The 22,598-nt window shown below is 35.1% G+C and overlaps 1 protein-coding gene across 2 annotated transcripts in view; it reads left to right on the plus strand.

Moving 5' to 3' along the window:
• Positions 1-22,598, plus strand: part of ERC2 (ELKS/RAB6-interacting/CAST family member 2) — a 474,805-nt gene that overhangs the window by 232,824 nt on the left and 219,383 nt on the right. For both annotated transcript variants that reach the window (XM_075096173.1, XM_075096174.1), the window contains exon 12: positions 2,206-2,399. In XM_075096173.1, coding sequence (XP_074952274.1) covers positions 2,206-2,399 — 194 coding nt within the window. The remainder of the gene's footprint in view (positions 1-2,205; positions 2,400-22,598) is intronic.

Below are 22,598 nucleotides of genomic sequence, written 5' to 3' on the forward strand. Positions count from 1 at the left end.
ACTGATTAGAGGCGGGAAGGTGGGTGTTTTGCCTGTTTCTGAAATGATAGAAGCAAGGCTGGTAAATAAGTGAATTATACACTAAAATACACAGAAATGGAAAGGTGACAGGGAGGAATGTGGAAGAGTAATAGCGTCTAGAGGGGAACTGTGAAATTCTGGATTTACCCTTGGAAAGGAAGTAGATATCTGAAGAGCAATAAGGAACAACATGCTCTTTGCATAGGTTTCTTGGTATCTTAAAGGTGGGAGTTGGGTTGTATTTTCTTTTTCTAGAGTGAATTTACCTTTACCAATACATTGAATTATTTTTATTCTTTGCAAAAGAACACTTACTGTTCATTTTGGGGAGGTAAAACATTGCCTAATTTCTTAATAGACCTGATGGAAAATTGAAGTGGTTTGCAGCTGAAAATTGGTACACCGTCTCTCACATAATTGACCCTGAGTCTGAGTATTACATTTATTAAAAAAATTACAAAGCCAGATGGAAGTAAATTTTTTGACAGAATTAACACCTGGTGTAAAATAAATCAAAGTTTATTATTAGAGGAGGAAGATTTATGAGGATGAAAAGGAATCATCTGTTGCTAGCGTCTCACCCAAACTGTAAAATCAAGATACTGTCTGGATGTTACCTGGAAATGAGCTCTGTGCTAGGAAAGTCCAGTATCTGCATAGAATTCAGGGCTGGAGCATGTATTATTATCCTAAATAGAGAATTTGAAGAGCAAGGCCAGTAAGTTTAGTAGCATTCTCATGTCATTCCCTTGGCTTATTTTGGTGACCAAATATTTCTTCAGAATAAAAATCTCACAGTTAGATAAATAACACTTAAAATCTACTATCTTTTTTCTTATTATCCTCATGCTTAAATGATATGTTACATGCAACCCCCTAGGTTTCTTCCCTAGTAATTTCAATTTTTAAATTGCTGTATTGAAACTAAACCCAGACCTGTTCTTTATTTATACAGAAACTTTTGACCATTGCAAAGAATATGAACCTTCTAGTACCTGTAGTTTATACTAATTCTCTCCAAAACACGCATGTTTCATTTTGATCTGCATTTCTTTCATTGCTTGCTTGCAATGTCTATTCCCTGAAATTAAGAAGATAAATACATCCACGTCTTCTCTGCATAATAAGATAGTTGGAGGACCTTAATTTCTAAATACCCTGAACTTCTGTAAAATTCCTGTATGTTAAAAGAATGTTATCTGAATTTTCTATGTTTAATGTGCAGTGCCTTAAACTACTTGTTTTTTCCTTGCCTGCTCTTTCAAGATGCCAATTAGGAATAATGGGAAGCAAGGGGTAGGCTAAGCATTGCAGTGCATTGTTGTTTCCATCTGTCTGTGATTATTCCAGCCAACAGTTTAAAGCACTTGATGCCAGATCATGCTCCCGTTGAAGTTAATTGGGTTTTTGCCATTAGGTTTGATGGGAGTAAGATTGGGCTCTGCACTGTTGTTGTTGTTGTATTCATTGCATTCTTTCTTGTCTGTGAAACTGCCACCCACCCATCCATGCATGTGTTTGCCAGGTTTGTGCCTTTTTCACCAATGGGCTTGTTCTTCTGATGTTTCAGGTTAAGTATTAATGATAAGAGAAAAAGGATTATTGGGTAAAATGTCTGCTGAAAGCAACTTTTTAATTTATTGTTTTATCTTTCAAAAACACCACTGCATAAAAACAATTTCTTCCATTTAAATTCTTTGTAACAAACTGCATTTGAAACATCTGGTGATACAGATTACAATATGTATATGTCTATCTCTGTGTGTGTGTGTATATATATACACACACATGGACAAAGTGTATATATATGGGGAAAGAGAGACAGTATGATTTATTAAGAAATTGCCTACATATTTGAAACACTTTAAAAGCTTAATGTGAATTAAATTAATTATAATGTGTTTTTTAAATTAAAAAAAAACCTTAAAATATGGTCACTTTAATATGTAAAAAACCTTATTAAATCCCCTCCCTGTTCAGGATGATAGCATTTGACTATAATTTTAGACCATGAAGACACTTGCATTCCTTTTTGTAACGCTTCTCTAGAAAATATTTTCATCAGACATCAAAACCCATAGTCCTTTCTGATGAAAGTTTGAACTCCGAGATTGAAGAAGTAAAGCTCTTAAAGCCATATAAATTATTGTCATCCTTATTTTTTTAAAAATATTGATTCTGAAGGCTCATGAGGCTGAAGAGGAGGCACGGATGAATCCAGAATTTGCAGACAGAATAAAACAGCTTGACAAAGAGGCATCGTATTATAGAGAAGAATGTGGCAAAGCTCAGGCTGAGGTTGACAGACTTCTAGAAATACTCAAGGAAGTAGAGAATGAGAAGAATGACAAAGATAAGAAAATTGCTGAGTTAGAAAGGTAATTCTTGTATTATTTGTTTTACATTGAGTAGCATTTTTATTTACTTGATCTTCATTGCAGAGCAGAGAAGTTAAGAGTAGAATATGCTTTTTAACAGAATATTTGTTATGTCTCATAAAATTGAATCAGAAATGAAAAAAATGGCTACCTGAGAACTGCATCTCCTGTCTGCTGACTTTGGAACAATTTAAGGTTTCCACTTTTTAATAGTCTCCATAAAAGAAACATATATAGGAAAAGCTATATGCAATTTACAGTGACAACAACAAACCTTATTAAGGAACAATCCTTTCTTTCTAGTAATTGGTAAATCAAAACTGTCCCCACACATGTTTCTTGAATGTGAACAGCAGCACTAGTTCTCAGAGGTCTTGAAAAATATTGGTAAGTATTTCTAACCAGTCTCACATATGTCTAACCAGTCTCACATATTTCTAACCAGTCTCATGACTAACTAATAGTAGTTTTAACTGTTTCTCAGTGTTTCTGTAGTCTTTGTGCACTTCAAATTAATATTTTCTGATGTTGACCAGGCAGTGTTTGTCTTATTTCTGGAAGGTTGTACAGTCTTTCCTTAATGGAGACAGCAGGATTTTGGGATCCATTTGTCTCATGCCCTTTGTAATTAAAAGATTCTTGGGACCTTCTCCCATATGGCATGCTGCATAAGCATATATGCGGATCTGATTTCTTTGTTCCCTTCCTGTACTTAGCCACTCTTACGTAAATGAAAGAAGAAAGTTTATGTTTTCAAATATTTTATATAATTTTTTTCTAGTGATCAGGTCAGAAGAGAAGTGCTTCATGGTTCCAAAAGAGAAGTTTAAGGGATCTCATTGTGATTATTGATGTAGTTCCAGTCAAGACATAGCACTGCTCTGTCTCATTAGGGAGATTTGCCATGGAAGAGGGGAAGTTCTGCTAGAAATGCTGGTCACCTTAGGAGGAGGAAAAAAGCCAGCTTGGAAAGGAAGATGTGTAGATCATCTTATACTGATGATGACTTATCGACCTTCACAGTTATCTGTTGCCAGAACTTCTTTCTCTGCAGACATTTGGCAAAGATTTAATAATGATAATAATGAATGGTATGTAGTTATCAGTCAAAGTGTCATGAGAACCGAGACCTCAAATTTAAAGTGAAAAAATGTTTTGTACTCAAAATAGAACTGAGTGTTTACATGTTGGCAACTTTAATTAGCCGTTACCTCTCTCACCACACTAGAAGGAGTTTAGAATACTCCAGTGTTTGCAATTATTTTAATGTGTTAGGTAGATACCAGAGGAAGCTAGTAATGAAGAGTAGTCACTTTGCACACCATGACTGTGAGTTCTACCTAAACTCTCCAAGGTCCTAAAGCAGCATGTTGGAAAAAGTTAGCAGGATTAGTGAATTTGTGTGCTCAGGAAAGTGCTGCCTGTCCCACCCATTGGTGCATGTACAGCAGGGGCAATTACAGACCTATGCTTGTAATATAGTGACTCCAGGTGTGATCAAGATGGTGGAAACTGACTGTATAGTTTTTATAGAAACAGTAACTGGTATCCTCCTTGGGCTATAAAACCTACGGAATTATTGTGTGACACTAGATGCAACAGTAGGCATGCTAATATTTTTGTTCAAGGGGGTAATCTTAACAGATTTATTAAGTAACGATCACGTGTATGTTGTATGGTTGAATATTAAAATGACAACTAAGAATAAAAGATGAACATGATGAAGTAGAGAAACTTGTGATTTAAACTTTTTAGTAAATATTAATTTGATTTAAATATTTTATATAAAAAGAGTTTATATAGATCAGGAGATTTATTTGAATTAAATTGAGAATTATTGATTACCAAAAAATGATTACAGAAAAAACAAGGAACCAGGGGATGCAGATGTATTACGATGGCCTTGTCAGCATACAACCTGTTCTTATTGTCTGAGAAAATTGTAGTGGGTTATGTAATGGACAGGATTTTCTATTTTCGTATTAATCTTTTTTGAAAATTTGATGCACTTTTATTAGTGAAATTTTGGGACATCGATTTCCAGTCTGTTATTGCTGATCATGAAATAAGTTTTCAGAAAATAATTTGGTACCACTGAATAAGCACAGAATTTTTTAACAGGATGTACTGCACTTTGAATGTGATGAATTAGTTAAGCTTTGCTATGAAACTTTAAGTGCTTCTGTAATGCTTAAAGTAAGATATCTCTGGCATGGCCAGCTAAGGACAGTAGTATGTTGCAATTTTTGGGAATCATCATGCTCTAAGATTTGTTTGTGACTTCTGTTAACTTTAATGCAGTTTCTCACTTGATTTAGCTTACGTACAGCTGTCAGGATTAATCCCAAATTCCTATATATACACTATATATAAGCTAATTATTGTAAACTAGGGGGGGGGAAAAGGGATTTACGTAAAAATTATCTGTTATTGATTGCATCAACAGAAGTTACTGCCTTTACTTGGTAATGGAGTCTTAAAGCTGCTTTCCACCACGCGTAAGCACAGGCGCAAATGTGTTGCTTAGTTCAGTAAGGCTAGGAATCTGCCAGCAATATAAAGGTCTAACAGGGAAATATTTCTGGGGAGTGCGTATCTAAGCCTTCTTACTAATCAGGCTCACCTTAGGTTTCTCTAAAATTTAATTTATTTCTCTCCCTTTTCCTTATTTTCTAAAACATTGGCCTAAATATCTAAATCCGTATATAACTGTGCCACCTGTTGGTGTGCCTAAAGAGGGAACTTTGATGTTGAAATTCCCCTTTCTAGGGGGTCAGGTAGAGTGTAAATTGCTGTAACATTTTATGAAGTGCTACTACTTTTCTGCTTGTAATGACTACTTGATTGGCTCATTATTGAAGGGAAGAGGTGGAGCCAAAGCTCAGTTTACCCACTTTATGGGAATAAAACATTGTGAAAATGACTGCAACTTTAACAGAAGAATATTTGAAAATGTTTTGCTTCTTGTCCTGCTGTTTTGTAATTCATATAATGTGCTCTAGGTTGCTATTTCTCTCCTTACTTTTTCTCCTTTTTTTTCTTGCTCAGAAACAGTGTATCTTCAACATTTTCCCCTAACTTCAGATGCAAGGGCATCTCTGGGGTTTTGTAGGAAAATTAATGCTCTTTTGAAATTTATTTATTGGTTAGTAGCTTGCTGGGATTCATGTTCACTGCTGTGCCAACATCTTTGCATTGCAAGATAATTGCAACAACATAAATTCTCAAAATTTATAAACATAGATTTCTGAGAGAGTTATAATCTAGAGTATAGCAATCTATGGTTCCTTCACAATATTTATTATATTCACATATAAATTCATCAGCTTAATGAGGTGTACTTGTATAAATCAGTTTGAAAAGTAAAAATGTTTGTAATAAAGTTATTTACAAATGCAAACAAGGATTAAAAGAAGATGATGAATGCTAATGGTCTACTATTTGTTGGAAAGTATTGACCCAGAAAGTGTCAAATACTCAAGGGTAGAAGTAACTGCTTCAAGATATAAGCAATTAAATTTATAAGTGTATGCTATTTGGCAGATGAAGATTTTTAATAATCCTGAAGAAGATTTCATATGAATGGTAATTCTTTTGTTTTTAATATGATTTTCTTGCCTCAGAAGCTATCACGCTTTTGAGTTTCATCACTTAAGGTTGATGGTTCATGCTGTTCCTCATATATAAAAACATGTTGATCTTTTTCTTAAATGAGTCCATTTATATTAATTCTGTTTATAACTTATTACTATATAGAAGAACCATTTCCTCCTCCTGTACTAAAGCTGTTTGATAACTTTTATTACATCTTTCATGATTTTTCTGTTTATAAGGAGAACAGGTTAAAAATAAATGCAATGTATCCCAGCATAAAATGTAGTTTTGGTAAACTTAGCCTGAAGTTTTTCTTTGGTTTTCTTGGTGAAGGAAACGTGGTGTGTGGTGGGGTTTTTTGTTGGTGTTTGTTTTGGTTTTATTTTTTTTCCCAATAATGTAAATGAAACTGGGTAAGATAGTGATCAGCTTAAATTTTAATGTGAAGAGCCTAGCCAAATAGAGGTAAGTGCAGCTGAAACGGAAGTGTTCAGGGGGGAAGGAGTATATTGTTAATGCTTTTATTAATGGTGTTAGAATGAAAAGTGTATTTATGAAATATGCTAGGGAGTTTGAATCATGAAATTAAGTGAAATACAATAGTACAAAATGCAGGATTGTGAAGTTAGGACCAGTAAGACTGCCTACTGTAAGCTAAGGATAATCTTTGATACAGTTTAGGAAGAGAAAGGTTGGTGAATTTGCTTATGGCAGAGTCATTTTGAGCCATCTAAATAATGAGGTGCGAATCCTGCTATGTCAGAATACATGTCTGCAGTAAGGATACTAAGGTACTAATGTCATCAAGCGCTAGCAAGACTCAATGTGGAACAATGTGGAACACTGCTGTATACTTCTCATCAGTCATATTTGAGAAGGTTGAATTAAAACTGGAAACAGGTGCAGAGAGGACTGATAGGATAATTAAAGGAATGGAGTGCTCTTGCCACAGGAGGAGTCTAAACAACAGTGATTTGTTTCTCTGGCAAAACAAAGGCTCCGTAACGATGCTTGATCTCTATAAATATGTGAAAGAGTAAGCCCTGCAGAGAAAGAAAAGTGGTGTCAGTAAATGAGTATTGGCACATAATACAGCAGCTATAAGTTATCCATTAATAAATTCAGACTGAAAAGATAAGTGATGAGAACATAGTGTAGACTGCAAAATCTTGGATCTGCTTTTCTACAATGGCATGTTAGATGGTCGGTCATTTGCTTGATCGAGTGTAGCTTCTCAGCAAAGCTTACAACAATATGAAAATTCATTTAAAAATACTATGCTAGCTATGGGACGAAACCATTTGGTTTTTTTTTAAACAAGAAGTTTGTTTTTACTTTTGTTATCCACTTCTCATATGGAGTGGTAAGTTTTGGGTAATTAACACTGTACATGCGCATTTAAGCTCTTGGACTGTTCGGACTACAATTAATCCAGTCTGAATTGATTTGGATTTGAAGCCTGATATAAAAATAAGTCCACACAGCACTGACAATTCATTGCATAAATAACAAGACATCATCATATAGAATAATTGTGTTTTAAGAAAGTATTTTTGTGGCTTTTAAACAATTCCCCTTTCATAAGTGAATGAAAAACTATGCACCAGTGACAGCTTTAAGGATTAGCCTGGCTGGGTGTTAGGGGATTTTTTTGTATTCCTTAACTGAAAGGGTATTTTTTAACAAATAAGTTATCAAGCATTGGAGTATCTTTGGTGATGAAGTATTAACCTTATTCTTCGGACTGAAGAAAAAAATTGCTGTCAGTATTAGAAGGGGCTGTATTTCCAGGGAGTGGGGTGGGGCAAATCTCTGCCTTTCATTATTAGGTGCAGTGCTTTGTGAACTTCTAAACTATATCTTTGAACAAGCTGCCAAATTGTTCAGCTGTTTTGGCTTTCATGAGAAGACTTGATGAATGTGGGTCACCAAACCTTATTTTGGTTCAAAAAAAGACTTTGTGGTATATGCTGAGACATTTGTATGGCAGTGAATACAGTCAATATCCACCTAATTTATTTGTTCCATTTGATGTGTGTGTGCATTTGGATGGTTATAAATATGAATGGCTTTCCAAAGTCTACAAATGACAAGATGCCATTTTACTTCAAAATTTCTCTTTTATTTAGTGCACAGCAAGGATATACTGCTACAGAAATTTTATTTTACTTCTTGCTTTCCCTTCCCTTCCCTTTCCTTTTCTTATTTTGAATAAAATCTGCTTGATATAACATCTGCTTGTTATATTTTAAAGAACTAATATGTTCCTCCCTTTATTCTCTTTTGCTGTCTTCCTCCCTATCTGTTTTCCTCCAAACTGCTGCTTTCACCCCTACTCCAACCAGCTTGACTTCCAGGTCAGTATTTTCTGCTCTTCTACTTAATTGCTCCTTCTGCAATGAAGGTTTTCATTGATGCTCCATTTATTTGGCCATTTTAATTCCATATTATTAACTTCTGTTTGTCTCTTCCCCTCCCCCCACCCCGTTTTTCTTTTTTTTTAGTTTATTCTGCTTGTCCCTGCTGTGAATTTTTTGGTCATTCCGTTTCTAGATCAGAAACTTTACAGTAAATGAATGCTTTTCATCAAAAGTCTATAAGAAAAAAAAAGTTTATTAACAACATATTCAATTCATATGTTGTTTTGTGTGAAGATTTTTTTCTTCTTTCAGTTTTACTTTTATTATCTTTATTCAGGGAGTTCACACTGGGAATAACTCCTTGGGAGACAACCCAGCCCAGTAGGTAATGGACTGAACAATAACAATAGTATGCAGAGAGATTTATACTTAAGATCAGAGACGTAATACTTTACCATCACCCCTTTTACTGTTATTGCAAACATAATAGGATGAGTTGAAGTGGTTCAGCTTCTGGTTCAGAAACTTTTAGCCGTTTGTGCTGCCCAGCTTCTGGACCAGCCCATAACTGCAAAGGAGATGTATTTATGTGTATATGCTGTGTTTGTATACAGCATCATCTAGTCAGATTAATTTTTTTTCTTTCTTCCAGATTTTAGATTAGTTTAGGTAGTTTTTGTGCTTGTGCACTGTTTTTGAGTAATCTTATAATCTTATCGAATATTATTACATGTTTGTGGTGCTTGTTGAAAGTAAAAATTGATCTTGTAAACTTTTTTTCCTCTTAGTAAGCCTTGATGTAAATTTTATCTCTCATACTTATGAATGGCAGTAAAACATAAGTTAGCCGAGTCTTAAAACATCTACTTGGTATTTTAGAAACTGGTTACTTTATATAGTTTGGACTACACGTTCATCTGCTTCTTCCTTTCCCCATTCGAATGTGGCTTTTTTTTTTTTTTTTTTCTGTCCTTGTGACAGGTATTTAAAACAGTTCTATATCTTAAGCTCATCCCTTATTTTTCAGTTTCTGATATTGGTGATTGAAACTTGCACCGTTTTGTTTCCTGTACTGAAGGAGCTTTGCTTTAGGCAGGAACAAACCTTGTTTTCAATTATTATCAAGGCAGAAACTGTTTGCTTCTTCACAGATCAATTGGACTGGAGTGTAAAGGAGAACGTATACTGCAAAGACTTTGCAGGTGGATTTCAGCTACCAAAGTTTTGCATTTGCAGATATAGTTCTGGGTATTAGGTTGCCACACAGCGCATTTGACTAGAATCATGGCAAATGTCCAGTCTGCCTTTATAATGTGTTCAGATCTGAAGTTTTCAGAATTTTTATGTCAATGTATACTGTTTGCACAACTTTGTTCTCTATTCATACAGAAGCAGAGCTTGCCAGTTTGAGAGTTTTAGTACCTTAGTCTCAAAACCAAGCACAGTTCACATATCGCAGTTCAGATATGTCAGAGAAGTTTAACTTGGATGCCTTCAAACTGTATGGCGAAAGATGGCCCATTATGAAAAGATTGACAAGGCAAGAGGGGTTTTTCTCCTGATGTGCTTTAACGCACGTCACAGTTGCAAGTTACTTTCCAGCTGGAAAATTTTGTTTCTGCAATTTGAGGCTTACTGATTGCAGTAATGAATCAGATGAACACTCTCTTTTTATTGTTTATCTACTACAAGCACATTTTAATGTGCTTGAATGGGTAGGTATTACACCTGAATTATAAAAATACACAATTTATTTTCAGAATCTTTCCTTCTTCTAGAAATTACTTAAATGCATTTACTTTGGAGTTGGCTATGATGAAATTATTGTCTGAATGTGACCACTCTGGCATTTCTACCAGAACATACTCAAATCTGATTGAAAATTTCCCTAGCCAGAGAGAGCTTAAAGAAAGGCATTATGCTATGCAGTTGTCATTATGGTTGATTTCACTGGAATTCAATGACTGGTATGCAGAAACATTTGTTCAGCAGTCGGAGGTGCAATTTCTGTTATGTTTTATTGACCTAAAAAAACAGCTGACCTTGCTGAAGCAAACTGTCTTCATAACCCTGCCAACTTGCATCCCTGGAGTCCTAGATAAGTTGTAGCATATGATTAGAGTTTATTGTGGGATTTCAGTGAAGTGTTAAGTTTTCGCAGCTTGAATCGTCATTAAGGTCAAAACTTAATTTAAGAAACAGATCTATTAATTGCTTTAATTTATGATTATCAATATGACCTTACCTGTGATTTTATTAATTCATATTTTTATGGGGTTAGAATGCTTAGAAAAATGCTTCATCTGTTTTATAACATGATGGGCTATTGATACTGATGGCAAACATGAAAATCAAACACATTAGCATAAACCCACCCATGTGCACCTACCTGTACAATAAAAAAATGTTCTGAGCACAAGAATCAGTACAGTAACCCTATTTTTTTTTTCTTTTTTTTTTTTAAATTTAGGTTACAGCAGGTTATATGGTCCCCAAACTTTTCTGCCTGCAGATAAAGAGATGGCTATTTTTTCCATGTCTAATATACTGACCAGAGCTAGAAATTTTCCCACCAACCTCTGATGTTGGCCTTCCTAATTGTTTCCGTGGGAGGCTAGACCTCAATGAGATGTGTAAGGCAAGGTTTAACGGAGTTTTAAATTTAACTTACGAGCCTTCCACAGTTTTGTCAAATGTCAGTTTGATGGTTCCAAGGGCAGAGTGATATGTTGTTCAAAGATAATTTCCCTGGAGAAATTGAGATAGTGTACTAATGAAAACTGAGAGAATCTGTGATATACATTACTCTTCTGAGAGACTGGTTATTCTGAGTGAGAAACATAGTTGTCACATTGGCTAACAGGCAGATTGTTGTCATGTCTTTCTGTTTTAGTCTGTTTGCCACATATACAGATTCAAGATTTTAACATTGTGAACCTTTTAACGTTTAAATGTTTTGCAAGAGATGAAGATTTGAGAAGCGAGTATTTAGATTTATCTGATTACATGTGTGGTTTTGAATTTGTGTACATTTCCATTTCATTTTATTTAAGCCTTCTACTTTACTATTTCCTTTTTCCTTGGAATTCTGCTCTTTTTTTTACAAAAAAAAAAAGGTAAAATAATAATATATTATAAAATAAGCAGAAATTATAGTGATAACAATAAAAAGGTACAAACAGGTCCCTGGGACAGGATAATGCATTGTTGTTAATTTTTATCCCACTCACTCCTGAACCTGGCTGCTCAGTTCTATACTTTGCCCTTTCAGTTTGCTTAAAAGCATGCAGAGGTTAAAATAATAATTTCTGAGACAACTAGAAATGGATTATTTAAATAAGGAAGGATATTTTGCAATTTCTCAGTGATGTGGTTTTTTTGTTTTGTTTTGTTTTGGAGTGTAAATACTCTGTGGAAGTAAATGGATATGCAGGATAAACTGGATATGAGGAGAGGAGAGCTCTACATCTCTGAAGGAAAAAAATCCATTTTGTACTGGGTTGGACTTGACACCACAATTCTGGTTGAGGAAGGGAGAACATAAGGAACTCTTTCCATTTCACAGTTACTAATTTCAAGAGGGAACAATATTTCTTATGCTTCTCTAGACCTGCTGCTTCCACTAGTTCTCCCCAGGGGGAAGATCCACAGAGCATATTTCTTTACCTCTTGAATGTGTGAATAAAATAGCCATACAGCACTCCTCTGAGGAGCTTGGTGACTGCCTGGGTGCAATGTCATCAGGATTGCCTGTGTACAGTGGAGGGGTGTGTGTGTGAAGAATCATTGTGAGATAGCACAGCTTACCCTCGAAAAGCTGTGATTGAAAAGAGACAGGGGAACTAAATTTAGGAATTGGGCTGTTGGTGGAACCACTTCTTCCACTTGCATTGTTTGCTTCCGTAACACAGGAGCAGTATGCCTGGACAACATGATTATGACTGGATTGAAATGCTCTGATCTGAACTTATAATAAGGGGAGGTTAGTATGTCAAAACAAGAAATCATACAAAGTGTACCTGATGTATCTGGAGGTCTGAAGAAGTTTCTGCAAAAGCATGGGAAGTTTGATTTATATATTGAATGATAATGGCTGGATTGATCCTGAGAACTGCTAGGTTGAGCCAGGAGTTCCAGCTGAAAAATTTGATTCAGAAGGAAATTGCAGTGAAACATGAAGTGCAGCAGAGGAGGTTTGATCCTGATGGCTGTCAGTCTGAGCTGGACATGCTGTGGAGCAGTTGGATGCAGAGAATAACTGGGTGGAGTCAGGAGTTGGTGGGGCTTTTTTGTTTGGGGTTTTGGGGTGTTTGTTGGTGGGTTTTGGTTTTTTTTTTTTGGGGGGCGGTGGGGGGTAGGTGGGGGTGGGGTGGGTGTGGAAGGTTGGTTGTTTTTTAAAGGGGGGGAAAAAAAAGAAGAAAGCTTACCTGGACAACAGCTGGAAAGGGCCTGAGGAAGCAGCAGCAGGAGTGCAACTCCTTGGTTGCAAATATCAGGCAACAAACTACTTCCAGTTACTGGTTACAGTTATCACTAATGGTATCAATTAATAAAATAGCTGAGCAAGCAAGTGCCATATTAAATCAGAACAAATATCCTTCCCTGTCATCAGCAGTATTTTTTTTTTTTAAAGAAGAACATCAGAAGAAAATGCAGAAGAATCCTTGGTGTACAAGAGAGATGTGTGACAGATGAGTTTTCTGGTATGGATTTCACACATGTTCATATAAAGTGTCATCCAGTAAGAATGTGCTGAGAGAGACAGTAGTGCAATGCACTGTACTGGAGTTTCAGTGGTCGCAGTGCAGATACGTGTTGAAACAAAGTGATATGAACCATAGTTTGGAACAGGATTTTAGTGGGTCTTTTTCATTCATGCATTATCCTCATGTGGATATTTCTAGCATCTCTTCAGGGCTTTGGAGGAAACTGTGTCAGACTAAACACTTCTTAAACAAAGATTCTGGAAAACTTCCCAGATTGTGTGTTAGGTAAACCCTTCCTCCCATGTTTTTGTCTTTGAGGTGAGAAATGTTTCAGTGACTTCTGTGACACTTGCTTTATTTCTACCAGGTAGAGTTGTTGGTTCTCTCAAGGCAACAGTATCTTTTTGTGGTGGATTTGGAGGCAAAATAGTTGTCACACTGAAGCACTGTCATAATCTGAGTATTAATAAGTCTTAAACCAGGATTCAAACATTTTAAATAATGACATTTAAGGTCAAGGGGCAGGGGAAAGGGGAAGAAGAATCAAAAAAGGATTATTTGAATGTGTGGCCTTTTTTTTTTTTTTTTTTTTAACCCAGTAGCAGAATTGCCTTGTGGTTTTTGAGACCTGTAGATCTGTGTGGGCTGCAAGCTTGCTCCTTTGAGCAAAACTGAAATAGCTATGTAATCCATTGGTAACAGGACCCGGGAATGTAATGAAAATATTGAATATACTAAAATTCACTTATCTTAACTGGTAACTCTGGGCATTACAGCATTTTTACATTCAAATGGAGAATTTGGGATGTGGGAGTCAAATTCTTCAGAGATATTAAAAATATTGTCTGGCTTAGATGATTTTTTTTGTCCATTGTTTGCATTGGTCATTTTGATTCCAGTCCTTTATATCAACATAGAGAGAACACAGAGGGTGCTTCTCAGTTCTCCCGGTAGTAGATGGAGAATGAACTGTGACATGGAGTTTTCCATAGTCTCAGCTTCAGGTGAATGGGAGAAGGAAGACCAAGCATTCTTCTTTAGTAAGAGATGACAATATTAACTTCTTGTGATAATATTCTCTGAGATGTATAGCAGAATACTGGTCTTTATTACCAAAAGATAAAGTCAGTTTGGCCAAAGTTAACCAGAGAGTATTACCTTCCTCCAATTTCTCTTGTCCAAAAGACAAAAAAAAAGAAAATTTCTCAGTTACCACAGGCTTATTTCATAAGGGAAGGTCTTAATGTCCCGTGTTAGCCTTCCTGGCAGCAGGGTAAGTCCAGCCTCAGGGTGACAATGTTTTCCTGTCTCACCAGGAGGCATCTACTCAAACTTTCCTTCTCATCCCATATTACAATAGACATGCTAAGGAAGCTGAGCTACTGCCATTTATGTCACTGGAGAACGGATATTTTTTTCAGTTGCAAGATCAGATAGCACCACTGTAAAAATGAAATTGTGTCACAGGGTCAGCCGCAGGGTGGTAGGTTATGTTGTTACACAGTTTAGGAGTCTAAACAATTATAAAGGCAATTAGTTCAGGCAGTTGAAGTCTTGCCCCTGCTCCTTTTCAGTGGGAAGCAGAGAGGGGAAAATCTAGTTCTTCTCTAGAGAAATGGAAAAGAGTGGGAATGAGATCTGCTAGATTTTCTGCTTTGACTTTCTTGCCCTCACTATTCCAAAGGTGAGACAGGATTTTCTTCTGTAGGATGGTAAAAAGTTAGTCAGACATGCAAAGAAAGGAATCCCTTGGGATTTGGGGAAGAAGTATTCCTCCAAAATGTGGACTTTATGATAACAGACATGGAATTTTTTTTTTTCCTTTTGATTCTGTCTAAACAAAAATCAAGGAATGATGTTCCCCTTCCCTCCCTTAGGAAGTCTTCATTCAAAACACTTCACTCATATGTGCTTATGTAGTGGTCTATATTGACCTCTGAGCTTTTCATGTTGGTCTGTCAAATTTTCACATTAAAAGCAGAAAGACTTCCAACTTCAAAAGCAGCAGAAGAAATGTTATTTTTTAAAATGGTGTAGTAGCTTTGAAATAGAGAATGGAGCTGATTTATGCCAATGTTATACTCTAGTTCCAGACGAATCAGTATGAGCCATGTCCTCCTTAAGGGAGACAATTATTTGGCCAAATTCTCTGAATTTGGGTGCATTGCATAGTGTTAGCAAATGGATTAAAGAGGCTGTGCAGATAAAGTATCACAAGTTTTGGTACTGTTTTTAACAAAGTAACAGATATTCATACATCTTAGTCACCAGACTATTGGAATAACCAAAGAGACAAACCCCAGATGAAATAATTACTCTGGAGGGGCTAACATATCAGAAGTGGTAAATTGCTTAATTATAGCTTTGGGACTTTCTTAGGCTCTATTCTACATATGTTGCTTGTTTTGTGGGTGGAGTATATGTTATCAGTGGTGAATATGCACTCGGTGTGGGTTGTGGATCAATTTTGGTAGGGCATCACTGCAACAGTTCACACTGATTCATTCAGCCCTGCAACATATATACATTTTTCTGTGATTCAAAGATTTCCTATTGTGAGAACCAGACAGCTGCTTTGGACCTTTGTTTTTCCCTTTTTGCTTTTTGGTACTGCAGTTGTAACACACCTTACTTCAGTGAGGAATATTAATTTTCTTTGCAGCTTTGGACATGCTAATTCTTCCTTCACTCCTAACAATTGCACTAGCAATTAATAGTAGCAGTCTGTGTTGCTGTAACATGACATGTTTGCTAGTCAGCAGATCTCACAGAAAAATGTCATTGTGTAAAATGGTGTGCTGGCTTTGCAGTTTTTCTGTCAGTAGACTTAATTTTATAAGGAAAAAAGAAAAATGCTTATGAAATAAAATGTTGTTGTTATTCTGTTTTCTTCCTGTGGAAGATCATTACAACTCTGCCATTTTATATCAGGGCATAAAGCTAGATGAATGTTTTGGCCTGAAATGTACACAAGCAGTCCAGCTTCTGAGCATCATCTACATAATTTAAAAAAAAAAAAATCAGTCCCAATATAACTTTTTGCCATCAAGGGCAAAAGCATAGAAGTTATTTTGAAGCTCAGTTCTGTTAGACATGCTGGCTGTGCCAAACTAATTAACTTCTTAACGGTTGGGGTGGATTGCTTTTGGTTTTGCCTTTAAGGTATTTAACTTTTATCATCATGACAATTGTAGTAGTTAACAAAAAGAAAATAAGAAAGATTAAGAATAAGTAACCCCCCCAGATTTTAAAAGATGTTTTGGATACTAATAATTCTTTAGGTTTTAGAATCTGGATTTTAAAAAAAACCAACCTGAAAATTTTTGTAAATGCAAATGACGGTATAGGAAGACACTACTTAGTTTATTATTAGCATATCATAAATCTTAAGATGATTAGAGTCTAACTTATTAAATAAATTTAGCAGTCAAGCATGAGGGCTTTCTTTTAGAAAAAGGATGATTATTTGAGGTACATTACATTTTCTTTGTCATATCAAAATTTCAGCCTGTCATGGATATAAGTTTTCTTATCATAATACCTATTTTCCCCAGACAAATCCATCTGTGGGTTGTAAGTGAATAAACAGCGTCCTTGCATATTTGTGTCAGGAATGTGTCTGTCAGCAACCCTCTTAACATCTCTTGTGATGTTTACAGTTTGCTACAGCCTAACCCATCATTGTTTTTCAGGTTTATGGATTGGTAGTAGCAAATACATTTGTATTCCAGGAAAATGCCAGAAACAATACTTAATTTTGCTCATATCTTAATGGAAATTCTATCTTAAGGATTGCAGTGGAGTTGGATCTGAATTTTAAAGAATTGCCCTTGTGCTGTTGGTTTAGTCTTGACTCCATAAAGCAAATGGGAACCTATGCGTACTGTCAGTGAGAAGTGAACTGTGTGAAATATTTCTACTGAGTCTTGCTGAAGTAATTTAGTTCAGAATGGACATTCACATGGGCAGGATTTACAGGATCAGGTCTTCTGCATGACTAGCTACTGAGATCCAGAGCATCTAGTACAATGTTAAGATTCATTTTATTGCTCACATACATGAACTGTTTGTAAAAGTGTGGACTATTTATAAAGGAGAGAGATGATCTGGTAAAATTTTTTTTTTCAAGAATTTCTGCCCAGTGAATGCCTAGAACAATAGATGAAGGTGTTTGATTATTTAAAGTATGTGTATGGATTAAATTTTAAAATGTATTTTAAGACTTTCTTATTTTATAGAAATTACTTTTTTGACTAAATTGTTGTATTTTATAAAATAGTTTAACTTTCCTGAAAAAAATTCTTTGGTAAGTTTATTGCACTCCTTTTTTTTTTTTTAAATTTGTTGAGGAGTACAGGTTCCTAGCATTTTTTGATTGACTTTCAGCCAGCTGGTCCCATTGTAATGCTGTTTAATGTGACGAAAATTATTACAGAGACATATTCCTTTAGAAAATGCTACAGATTTTGCTCTTGGGAGTATTTTGCATGTCTGCATTTTTTGGATGCTTTGAGGGGAAAAAAAAATCTTTATGAAATAAAGGCTATACTAAGCATGTAACACTTCTTTTTGGCTGACATTACCAGCTTTTTGGCCAGGGTACCCCGGTGGCTAATTAAAGCTAGGAATTTAATGAAATAGTGTGTTTTTCTATAGCTATCAGAGATGAAAGCACTGGAGTTTAGACAAGAGTTACACACTACTGTAAAAAGAAATATGAAGGATACTCACAAATACGCAGAAGCTAAATATTAATATTTGTCTTAAAAAGTTGGACTGAAGGAATTAAATGTACAGTAGTTAGAACTACGAGATCAATTTGTACACTATTCCAGAAGAACAAGAAAAAAAACATGAATGAGGGTGGTTAAATGTAGTCATTAGAATAGTGTTATTCATACTAGCAAGAACTAAGTGCTGTTACTGTTTTGATATTTGTCTTTCTGCTGATCAAAGATCTGGGTCTCCATGATACCGATGTGATTTATTACAAAGACATTTCAATTAAAAAACGAAATAGAATGAATGGCTAGTGTAATTGATGTAAGGGCACCTTGCTGTTTGCATAGCAGGATTAAGGGTCTCTAGGTTCTTTAGTCTGGAATTCATAGGAGAGAAAGCTGTAGGGTTGTGTAAGAATTTTTTGTCCTTTTCCTTCACCTGTCTTGTTCAGATCTATGATATTCTAAGTGTGCCTAAATATTTAGCAGTCATAGTTTTGATGGTTCTTCAGCAGTATCAGAAATCTGAGCTGCTATGACCTATTGATTTCCTGTGTTGGTGGTGAAAGGGCATTTTTCTGAAAAAGTTGTTGGATGCTGAGGAGAACAGATGCAGGCATTGCTGTGGTTTAGATACCTGATTTTAAATCTTGTTCCCAGTTGAGGTGGAAATTAATGTCTGTGGAGCATTCTGTGCGCTGAGAAAGATTACTGAAAATTGTCCCAGATCAGGAATTTTGAGGAAGAGGTATGGGGAATTATGACTGGACGTTTTTTACTAGAGCAGGATAGCTGCAGTCTACTGTGTATTTACAGTTCAGAGCAATGGCTTGATCTAGCTTTAAAAAGTTCATAAACTCAAAGTTTAATATACAGTAAGGTAGTTTCTAGAGAAGTATGTTACTTTAAATAATCATTTTCTCTTCATTAGGAATGAATGTCTAATGTACTAGAAGAATCAAATTTTATTTAAAATTTTTTCTTATATCTAGTGTTCTTCATCTCTTCTTTACTAACTTTGAATATCATTGTCATCTAATATTTATGTGTTTGCTGGATACTGCTTCTCTATATTGAATGATCAAATGAGTTGGAAGATGCCTGTGAAGTCCTTCAGTTTGTAACTATGTAATAGAACAGAACTTAATCACAGAATCACAGGTTGGAAGGGACCTCAGGGATCACCTAGTCCAACCTTTCTTGGAAGAGCAGAGTCTTTTATTTTTTTGTAACTATTCAAAATGTGCTCACATTCTAGTTCGATTTTTAAGACAGCTTAGCTCCACTTTGAATTATTTTTTTGTCCACATATGAAGCTGCTGGATGGTTTATGACAATTGCTGACTGGCTACAACCATAGGAACAGAAAGAGAAATTTAAATTTGTTATCTGAAAAGGTGTCATTACCCTGCCATTTTAATATCTGTCCAAGATTAAGCATCTTTGTAAAGTGTTAGTCATCTACACTGCTTTTTAGATCGCTTTTTCCTTCTTAAATGTATGAGCTCAGAATATAATTTCTTTAAGACAAATGTGGTGTTGGCAGCACTTCAGTGTGCTCTGGGCTTGGCTGCTTTAGAACGAGTTTGAAGATCGGCTTTCCAGTTACATGGAGTTTGTAAAATTAAAACCAGCATAGTATTCTGTAAGAACTAGTTTGAGATTACTGTAATGCCTAGTTCAGTGGTTAAAGAACTTAGCTCACTATAAGATAATAGATACCCAGCTTCAAAATGAACTATAACGATGCGGAAAATCAGAAAGCTGTGGATTTCATCTTAGTGCTTTGGGGCAGTTACACAGAATACAAGTTACAAAGAATACTTCTGCGTATATTTTAGTACCAGAACATGATTAACATGTGATGGTAAGATCAATTCTACTGCCCAGACCTCTGCAGCATACATTTCAGATTTTGAGGACATGTATTTTATACAGTAATGTTTTTTTTTTTTTAGTCTGTCTAATGAATTTTGTGGTCTTACAGCATTAAATTGAAACAGTGTAGCAGAACACATGAAACTAATTCCTCATGATAAAGAATAATGTAGGCTCAACTATGCATATCAGCATAGCTACTAGTAAACTATGTGGCTATTTTATATCCTATATGGTAATGGCATCTGATATTTTGTGCTGAATGTATACTGTTACCAAATATTTTTCTATTTCTTGTGCATAGTTTTTACTTATCTTAATCAGCTGTTTTATTCAAAAGTGTTTCAGAAGCAGAGCCATGTGAAAAAATACTAGAGCAAGCATGCTCAAAAAATATATATTGGATCAAGGATTATATTTTATATATTTGCTGTAAAAAAAAAATTGGTAGGGAATGTGTTCTTGTATTTATTTATCTATTGAACTCCTGTACCTTTAATGCAGGCCTGAAAGAAAACTACTCAGCTAGGCTTTTTAACTGTAGCATTTTCTTTTCATTTCCATAGGCATGTAGTCAGTTGTGGAAGAAAAAGAAGCTATGATACAGCTTTCTCTTATTTCCTTCTCTTTAAGACTTTGCATATCACAGGCACCAGATGTTTTCCTTTGCAGCTTTACCATATTCTACTTTGCAGTGTGGCATTAGACAGAAACTGAAATGGGAAGTTGTGAGGGGGAAGAGTGATGAAAGAAGCAGTTAGCATTGGCATAAAATTGAACTTTTTCAGAGATTAAATATAAGTTAATTTATCATTTACTCAGCATTAGATTGGAAATAATTTTATATTTTAACAGCACAAAGTCATATACACTGCCAAAATTTCTGCCAAATACCACATTTATATATGAAGTTCTGAAAGTCATTTTTTCTAATATTCACTTTGGTTTTATGCTGATTAGGTCTATGCTTACAATTTTGTGGCATGGACCCATGAAGCAGAACTGATTTTCACTTGGAGTTGCACAGAGCACCAGAAGTGTATTTGAATACTTGTTTAGAAAGACAAAGGGCATTGCTACCAAATTCTGGAGGAATTTTATTGAAAAATAGACAGTAGCTAAACCCATTATATTTTTTTTAAGACCTAGAAAAAAGTTTAAACCAGAACATGCATTTTCTGGTTGCTTTTTTATTAGTCTGTTACTGTAACTTCGGCAGAAATATCCCTGCTGTTGTCAGCACTGTCATGCTGCTTGCTTATTATTGGTTAGCTCTGGCAGTGTGTTGTGTTTTTCAGAAAATTAACCTTTCTTAAAACTCTATGAAAAAATGCTTGTAATTTATGCTATACTCCCAGGCCTATTGAGGCAGGTCTTAGGCAGGTTTCTTCTGACCATCGTGTAGTGTATTTTTTTGTTCTCAAGTCAACTTAATTTGGGGATTTAAACATGATGCCAGAAATCTACCAAAAGACAGCTGTAGTGCTGTATGGGTGGTCTTTTTGAGCTGGGGAAAATGCATTGTTTCTTAGGAGTCTTCTAATTTTGTTAAAGGTATGTCTAAAGGGAAGGGACCCTTAGGTGTATAGTTTATTAGAACTATATCTTGGTACTATAAAAAATATTTGAGAATATTTAAGGAAGATACAGACTAAGGTCTCAAAATCTCTAGCATTGCAAAATGCTAACTCCTAACTAGAGTTGATTCAACCTGGAGAAGCTCAGCTGTTCATCTTCCAGCCAGTATTTTGTTTAATATAAAAATGATTGTACTAAAAAGAAATAAATTTTAAAAGGATGGCTTTTGATACTTTTTTTTGCTGAAACTGGTTTATTTCCTGGTAACAATGTCTTGTTGGGTATTCTTTTGGCTTTATGGTATGTACGGTCTTCACAAATTTTATTTCTAACATTAAAAATGGAGTACAAAAGACAAATGTTGTAAAAATACAATCAGCTAGGCTAATCTATTTTTTTGTGCCTTAACAGGCTGATGCAAGCACTTGAACACAACTGTAGGATCGATCTGTTTTTCAAATAGAGGAATTCATACTTGTCTTTTCAAAAAATTATCGCTGAGCTTGATGTAGCTTCTTTTAAAAAGCAAAGATTTTTATTTGAATTAGTTGTACCCACTTTTAGTTTTCTAGGCAAGTTGAAATTACTTTTTTTAGTAACAATAGATTAGCTTTTCTGCTATGTACTGTACCTACAGACTTGTATATGAAGTGTCTTCTAAGAATTTTTAATACTATGGCAACATTTATTGATTGGAGAGTCATTGTTAATTTTTCAGTATAAATAAGTAGTGAAAAAACAGAGGTAGGAGAAAGAAATGTGTGATAGTAGTAAATATAAAATGACCTAGTTTCTTTAGCATAACTAAATCAGTGCAAGAAATGTATGCTATAACTGGTTTTGTTTTTTACAAGTTCTATTGTGGAAGCAACAGAGGCATTTTCAGTGATCCTTTTGGGGATTGAATAATATGCTCTTCATTTGCCAAAATAGGATTAGTGAGTAGATCTCATTAGGAATTTGCACATGACTTTATTTTTATATAGATAAAAGGGAGCAAATTCCTCAAAGTTAAAGAAAGTTGGGAAAATAATATCAAACAGTCCAAGAAGGTAGAAGGCATTACTGCAAGGATATTTTTTCAGTACCTGCCAGGCAAAATTAGCTTGCCTTCTTTCTTAAAAGCATGTACACTCAGTATCAGAATCAGGAAAGCTTTGGATAACTTAATGAATAAGATCCACAGCAAAAGATAATTAAACATTGAAACAATTTAAAAATATATTTTTTTACTTGAGTACAGTCTTAACAAAAGAACGTATATAACAGTGGCAAAGATTGTTTCGTTTTCATTAGTAGTTACTCATTAATTTACTTGTTCATAATCTTTTGTAGAAAGAAGTCTCATTAAAAAAGATAGAA

Source organism: Phalacrocorax aristotelis, chromosome 6 (assembly GCF_949628215.1).
Source record: "Phalacrocorax aristotelis chromosome 6, bGulAri2.1, whole genome shotgun sequence".
In the NCBI taxonomy this organism is placed as follows: domain Eukaryota; kingdom Metazoa; phylum Chordata; class Aves; order Suliformes; family Phalacrocoracidae; genus Phalacrocorax; species Phalacrocorax aristotelis.